At 36.9% G+C, this 7,513-nt stretch overlaps 1 protein-coding gene across 5 annotated transcripts; it reads left to right on the forward strand.

Moving 5' to 3' along the window:
* The first annotated feature begins 313 nt into the window (after positions 1-313).
* LOC111581314 (uncharacterized) lies at positions 314-7,085 on the forward strand. 5 transcript variants are annotated; one of them, XM_035957025.2, is made up of 6 exons: positions 4,382-5,158; positions 5,262-5,588; positions 5,792-6,148; positions 6,256-6,396; positions 6,495-6,553; positions 6,640-7,085. In XM_035957025.2, the coding sequence occupies exons 1-6, from the start codon at positions 5,116-5,118 to the stop codon at positions 6,763-6,765; spliced, it is 1,053 nt and encodes a 350-aa protein (XP_035812918.1). In that variant the 5' UTR covers positions 4,382-5,115; the 3' UTR covers positions 6,766-7,085. The 5 variants fall into 5 exon arrangements, with proteins under 5 accessions (XP_023145235.1, XP_023145242.1, XP_054872807.1 ...); XM_023289467.3 differs by lacking the exons at positions 4,382-5,158; positions 5,262-5,588 and adding an exon at positions 314-739 and having other exon boundaries at positions 6,045-6,148; XM_023289474.3 differs by lacking the exons at positions 4,382-5,158; positions 5,262-5,588 and adding an exon at positions 314-739 and having other exon boundaries at positions 6,045-6,148; positions 6,259-6,396.
* The last annotated feature ends 428 nt before the right edge of the window (positions 7,086-7,513 follow it).

Here is a 7,513-nt window from a genome sequence, read left to right on the forward strand (position 1 = left end):
AAATAACCACTCGTTTTTTGTTTTTCAATACCCGTTTCAGAACGGAAAATCCAATTGCCAAAATATACACGGACCCATCTGCAATATATATTTAGTCTAGCTTTAAAATATTACCACCTGTCACAAGGTAAATTGTGTTGAGTAGTACTTATTTTGCTCATGATTAGTCTTCTAGCATATAAAAAACATCTTATTGTCATGTTAACAAGGTTAAACGTTTCATTTTCACTAGCGATGGTCTTTAAATTTTTTAATGTATACTGTAGTCACAAATATTGATTTTATTTTAATTTTCCTTTGCCCAGATCTCATTGTTGCAGCCATGTTGTCACCCGGTTTTAATTTCTTCAAACGAATGAAACAGCGCCCCTCTGGTTTGTAACGTAAATAAACGCCTGCCAGTCTATGTGGTCAGACGTAGTATTGCAGCCAGTCAGTTGGGGGAGAAAACCAGCAGGTGAGGGTGATAAAGTTTGATTAAAATGCAGCCAGCGTTGAGGAAAAAGACGAAATCAGTATCTTGAGCTGCTAAACTGAGAAGGAACAGGTCCTTGGATAAGTAAACTGTGAAGGCAGACTCACCTGACGACAGAGAAAAGAAAGTTCTTTGAATTAGGAAGAAACAATTGAGAGTTAGCTTGTGCTGCTAATGATGTCAGCCCCATTCTATTAAGACTAATTAAGACATGATGACCATCACAGTAACAGAAAGACCTCAAGACCTTCAGCGTCAAGTATCGTGAGTCCTGTGTATGTTTGTCTGGCTCTTATTTGCTTGTGTAAGGAATTAGATTTTTCTGCTTCACTTTCATATTGATTAATTATCTATATTTACTGCTGTTTTTCTTATGGTGAAATGTTTGTTGTGGCTTTGTGTGTGGATTTAACGCCTTGCTGTGTCGCTGTTGGTTTTACTGTTTTATTTGGCCGAACACTTCAGTTTTTCTGCTGTTTCGTGTCTCCTACATGGACACATTTTGTACGGTCACAGCCTAAATGGCTATGAATGATTTCAGTTTGATTGATTTTCATTGCAGTTTTTTTCAGTTTTGCTTTAAGTGGCTGACGCTTAGTTACCTGTTGTCTGTGTGAAAATTGGAGTGAAGTTCTGTTGCTGGAATGTTGTGATAATTTCTTCGTTTGGGTGTTTTGTTGCTGTTCTCTTTGGTCTGTTTATTTGTGTAGCAGAAATAAGCGCAAAATGTGTCATGCTGTCTATTGTCTGACAACAAATCGATGTCCATCTACTTGCAACTGCATTTGACACTGGGTATTTGATATTTGTCACTGTGTTTGTTGGGAATGTCTTATAATTACATTGACACAATGGATCGTGATTCTAGGAAGCGTTGTCAGTGCAAACTGGACGTTGCAGGTTTTAAAATGTTCCTGTACAGATTTCTTGCCCTAGGCAGTTTTGATGCCTCCTCCAGACGGGTTCCCAAATCAATACACGTTTGTGATTTGGGATCTGGCTGGGTCTGAGTGAATTCAGTTCTAATCTATGAAAGATTTAAGTCTCAATTTAACAAGCACCTATTTCGTTATTATTCCATGACTATTTACACAATGTAAAATGAGGAACTTCAAAGTTTAAGTATACATAAATGTTACATTTTCTGCATTTTTAGCCAGTGTCAGTGGTTTGTTTTCACCACAGTGAAAAATGGGGACAGTGTGACCTGGCTGTATGGAAACGATGGATGAACCCAGTTATCCACACTTAACTTACAATGTAATCTTGTGACAGTTTTTCATTTGTCAAAGGAACTGCATCTCCTGTGATTTGGATATTGTACTTGTCTGTTCTACACTTCTGATAAAGTTTTGAGTAACTGTTTAACCCTACTGGTTGGCCTTAAGGGCCAGTATAAATCTAAAAACTGCAAAAAAAAAAATCTGATCTAGTGATCTAAGCCAATGACTGATCATAAGAGTGCAACAGTAAGAGTGTTTAGTAACAAATTTGAAGAAATGAGTAGAATACTGTTGGCCTTTTAGTATCTCTTGTATGCACTTAGATAAGAGTTTGTACGCCATGTAACTGATGCATGATTTGATTGATCGATTGATTGTTTGATTGATGGATGGATGGATGTAAATGCAAACAAGCCAGCCAGGCTTTTAAAGATTCCCACCAGGCAGGTTCAGAGATGTATAAAAATACTCTTCCAAAGTCTTACCTTAACAAAAGAAATCTTAAAATTGACTTGTGCTTTTTCTCTCAAAATCTATGCATATACAAGATACACATATTTTATATCTCAGAAGTTTAGCTACTGGATACTAGATGTGTCACTGAAAGGCCAGTCTTTATCTTTACACTACAGCCTACAAGCTTCTATGGCACACTTGAGTTGACTTTTGGTACAGAATTGCCTCAGAGAAACTTTCCATGGAGTTTAATATGTTTTATTATACAAATAGTCAGTTATCATTTTCTGTATACCGCTTGGTCTGCATCAAATGACCGATGGATAGAGTTAACAGTTAGGCTGTTAACATAATGGAGCATTTAGCAGCTAAAAGTTGTATACTTAGGGAGTAGCTGGGCACCAAAGTGAAACTAATATAAAAGTGAATGTCTACCTTGCATTTTTGTGAAGACACAAGCATGATGCTGTGCTTAAGGCTTGCTGTGCTTCTGCCCTGAGTCTGGAAAAACTTCCAGTCGTTGTTTTGACTGCTGTTCAAATGAAATATACTCTGTTTCTCCTCCTTCATGCTCACAGCTGCTCTTTGGCAGCTTCATTTTCACTGATCCTTCTAAACCTTCTTCCTACCTCCTTCTAAACCTTGTTAGTTAAGCCATATCTGTTCATTGGGTATCCTCAGAGTTTTCCTTGTATATTTTTACCTGCCCAGGTATTCTAGTTACTAGATATAACATCTGTGTTGTAATTGTGCCATGATGTTCCCACTCTCTGTATTTCTAACCCGTTTGTGTAAACCTGCTTTATGATCTGTTACCTGTGTTATGGCTTGCTGCTTGTCTGTGACTTGTTTTCATGCTTCTGTCCTTTTAAAACTTTAACTTCCTGTTGCTGACTGTATGCTTGTTTTTTGACAATTTCCATAAGTGTCTTTATTTGTGCCTGCCCTACTAATGCCTGTATTTAGGTTATCTTTTCGGATGCCCGTTTTGGCTGAATTATATGCACCCAAAAAAAAGTAAATCATATTGCAATTTTTCTTTTTTTTTTTTTTTGATATACAATGATTTTGGTATGAGTCACAATTGTTGTTTGAATGGAAATTTTTGCATTTCCTTTCCACTGAAAAAATGCTGTTATTTTTGTTATCTGTACCAAACAAGTATGTTGCCTTATGTCTGGAGAACATGATTTATATTTTAGGACATCTGTGGCATCACAATTCGTTATTTAAAATGTTAAGTTGTGACAATTTTAGCTTTTTAAAAACATTGCAACTCCTTTGATTTGTCTATTGCACTTGTCCATATTGCTATTTCAGTCATATTTTGAATTATTGTTTAATCCTATTGCCCTTACCTTTTTTGCGACATGTTTCAGCTGGTGTTTTCTTTGAGGTCATATTGCAATTAGAGGAATATTTACAGTCCATTTGGATCCAGACTTTGCCAAAATTGCAACTTATCTATGGCCACAAATATTATCAGTTCTAATATGTCTGCTCTTTTCCATTTGTTAAATCAGCACCTTTCCAGCAAAGCATTGCAGCAGTATGATGATGGAGAGATCCGTGTATTGATGACAGTTCTGCAAAAATAAGAACAAAGACATCAAAGTTGGAATGCCAGAAAGAAGTCAACAGAGGTCAAAGAGTCACAATTATTAATGTTTAATAAAAACTCCCCCCTAAAACTCTGAAGTGTGAAAAGGTCAGGTTTTACAGTAAAACACTATACCATTTGCAAAATATGAAATGACAGTCAGGGTGGAAAATATGCTCTCAGGAATAATATAGTGCAGTTGATTTAAGGCCCCCACAAAATTAAGAACTTCATTAGTCATTAAGTTTTTGTTCAGTTTGGGTGAAGCTCTGGCCTTCATTCTGAATCTACAAACCTCCTTCCAGAAGATGGCAGCAGAGTAAAGACGGAGAGAGGGAGATGACCGCCTGTGTTAATTATTGTGTTTGCGCAAAGGATGGAGAGGTTTGATTAACCTTGTTTCACCTGATCAATACCAGGATTGCTTTGCGTAAGCCCAAACCATACTTTGTCCTTTAGACAGATTGCAAAACCTCGTTGCAACAGTAATTCATGCTTTGATGGCACTGGATATTTCTGCCTTGTTGCGATGATAAAAGTATATTTGTGTTTAATGCAAAATTTATAAAATGATATTCACTAGAGTTTTGCATAAAAGTTCACATTTCTGTAACTGTCTACAACCTCATTAACACATGTAGAGAAACTAACACTTACCTACACGATGTCACAACATAGATTCAGCAACTCTGGGTCATCGTGTTCTCAGACATCCTGATTAGGAATAACAGCATTTTTTTAAATATCAAAATTAAAAATTACATCCCTCAGGAAACATAACGTAAAATTTGTTACCTGTTGAGTATTTAATGTGAGGATCTGTATTTGCTCCTTGATAAATTTGGAGGACATATATGCCAAAGGTCAAAGCAGACTTTTAGTATTCAAATTACTTGGAAGCACAATTTGAGAATTGTTCGCTACCCATGTTAAATTTATATTACAACCATGGTAAAAATACAGATTTCCTTTTTTTTTTTTTTTTTTTTTTTTTAGCTGCAGTAAGCCAACTTATAGAGTGTTTTGTTTTGGGGGTTTTTTGTGTTTGTTTTTTGTTTTTTTGCTAATTTCCTCACAGGAAATATTGTTAACAGGGAGTCTATGTCATGTGTTAATTATAGCATTGAGTCATGGGTTTTCATGACAGACAATACTAAAACGAAACTTCTCTGGCTGTCATGTATGCCATTTGGAAAGATGTGGTTGAGATTACTTCCCCTTAAATCACAAACCAACTGACCAATCAGATCATTTTAAAATTGTTCCCACCCATTTCACAGTTTCCTCCCAATAGACAGTCACATTAAGATAAATCATACTGCAGTATGATCTAATTTAACTTCTTTTCAGTTAACCAGACAATGTTGCTCATATTTTGTCTCTCTCTCGTGTTCACAACTGGACGTAAGTATGCATACTCAGATCAATTGTACATCTCTTAAGTTTCAATTACTGTTGGCTTGTTACTGTAACTGTTGTCTAATTGTATATTCAAATTGTTTATTAGGTTGCACAGACATCCAGAGCTTTGTAACAAAGACTGTTGGTGTTGGAGAAGATGTGACTCTAACATGTATCCGTAACTCTGGATCGGGGGGATTGTTATTTTGGTTCAGAGTTGTTGCTGGAAACTTGCCTGAAGTTTTGGGAGCAACTTATACCTTTGACAGTGGCACATTCAATGAGACTCCTCGCATCATAGCAAAACAAGAGCCTGGAACATTTATTCTGCATATTACCCAAACAAAGCTGAGCGATACTGCCTTTTACTACTGTGAAGAAATAGTTGAACTACGAACAACATTAATGAATATCAGCTTTCTGGCAGTCAAAGGTAAATGGATCAGTATTCATCTTTTTGATGTTTACATTTGCAGAACTTCATATTTACAAACAAAATAAATTGTAATAGGTAATTGTGGTGGCATAATTTGCTTTAGTTTGTGATTTTGAAGAAGCACTTAAGCACTTTCCACTCAGTCTTCTGGAAATCCTTTTTTACTGGAAAATAAGTTGGTGTTGGTCCCCTTTTTCCAGGACCAGAAGCTGATATCACTGCTGTCATTCAAGATGTTCCACCCGAGCAAGTCCATCCAGGAGACCCAATGACTCTGCAGTGTTCAGTCCTTTCTGAGTCTAAGGAGAAAACATGTTCAGAACCACAAAGGGTGTTCTGGTTCAGAGCTGGATCAGATGAATCTCATCCCAGTTTAATTTATGTTCATGGAAACAATAGTGGTAAATGTGAGAAGATGTCTGAGTCTCGTTCTTCACAGAAATGTGTCTACAGTTTCTCCCAGGACGTCACCTCCTCTGATGCTGGGACTTTTTACTGTGCTGTGGCCACATGTGGACAGATATTGTTTGGAAATGGGACAAAGCTGGAAATTGAAGGTAACCACTTCTTTGTCATTTAAATTTTGACATACTGATTTGACATTCTAATTGAAGCTCATATTTTGAAGGTTTAACTTCTGTTGTTTTATCCTAATCTGTTTCAGCAGCCAACATCTCAGCAAATTGTGATTCAGGGAGTGTCAATACAATTATGTTACTGTTGTGTGCTGCTTTGGCCCTCAGTTTGATTGTCATAGCCTTACTGGTTTATACCATCAAGAAAAATAAGTATGGCTGCTTCAATGGTAAACTGTCTTGCTTGATACTACTCCACACTTCATTTTCAGTATATAATGACACACTGCATCCTAACTGATTATTATTCTTGGTTCATATAATCCAGTTGCTGCAGCCCCACAAATAAATGCTACGGTAACCAGTGGTGTTCAACAAAGACAACCAGTAAGATATTTTAAAGATGAGATGTTGCACTGGTACATTTATGTTCATAGCTAGCATGTAATAATGTTTAATGTGTTTTTCTACAGACGGAAGACTCATTGGTTTATTCTGCAGTAAATTTTACAAGAAAAAATGCCGGCGTAAGGAGGGCTGCAAGAGTAGTTGAAGGAGAGAGCACCTACACTGATGTCAGGGTTTTGGGGTATGAATAGTAACATACACACTGAAGGTCTGGATTAATGTTAGTATCATTTATGTATGTTACGTGTGAATATTTAGACATGTTAAATTTTGTGACATAGTAAAAGTTTTTTTTGAGTGACATAAATGCCTGTTTTTATACATTTGGATCAGATTTTTATGGTATTAATTTTGTGTGTTTCAGAGTTTTGTTCGAGTCATTTTTTGCAAAGTCATTGTTGTTTAAACATCTCTTTTGTAGGTGCTAGATTTTAAAGATAAACTTGATGTCAAAAAAGAAAGAATTAAAGTGTTGTATTAATAATGATGTAATAAATGGATTGCAATGTTAAGTGACGTAAATCTAACAGTTTCAAATATTTGTTTGTACTGTTTATAGTTGAAGAAATGTTGGGTTTGTACATCCATCCATCCATTATCTATACACCGCTTAATCCTCACTAGGGTCGCGGGGGGGCTGGAGTCTATCCCAGCTGACTCGGGTGAAGGCAGGGGACACCCTAGACAGGTCACCAGTCTGTCACAGGGCCACATACAAAGACAAACAAGCACTCACACATTCACACCTACGGGCAATTTAGAATAATCAATTAACCTCAGCATATTTTTGGACTGTGGGAGGAAGCAGGAGTACCCAGAGAAAACCCACGCATGCACAGGGAGAACATGCAAACTCCATGCAGAAAGATCCCGAGAAAGCCGGGACGCGAACCAGGGACCTTCTTGCTGCAAGGCGAAAGTGCTAACCACTACGCCACT

This window comes from Amphiprion ocellaris, chromosome 13 (assembly GCF_022539595.1).
Source record: "Amphiprion ocellaris isolate individual 3 ecotype Okinawa chromosome 13, ASM2253959v1, whole genome shotgun sequence".
Taxonomy (NCBI): Eukaryota; Metazoa; Chordata; class Actinopteri; family Pomacentridae; genus Amphiprion; species Amphiprion ocellaris.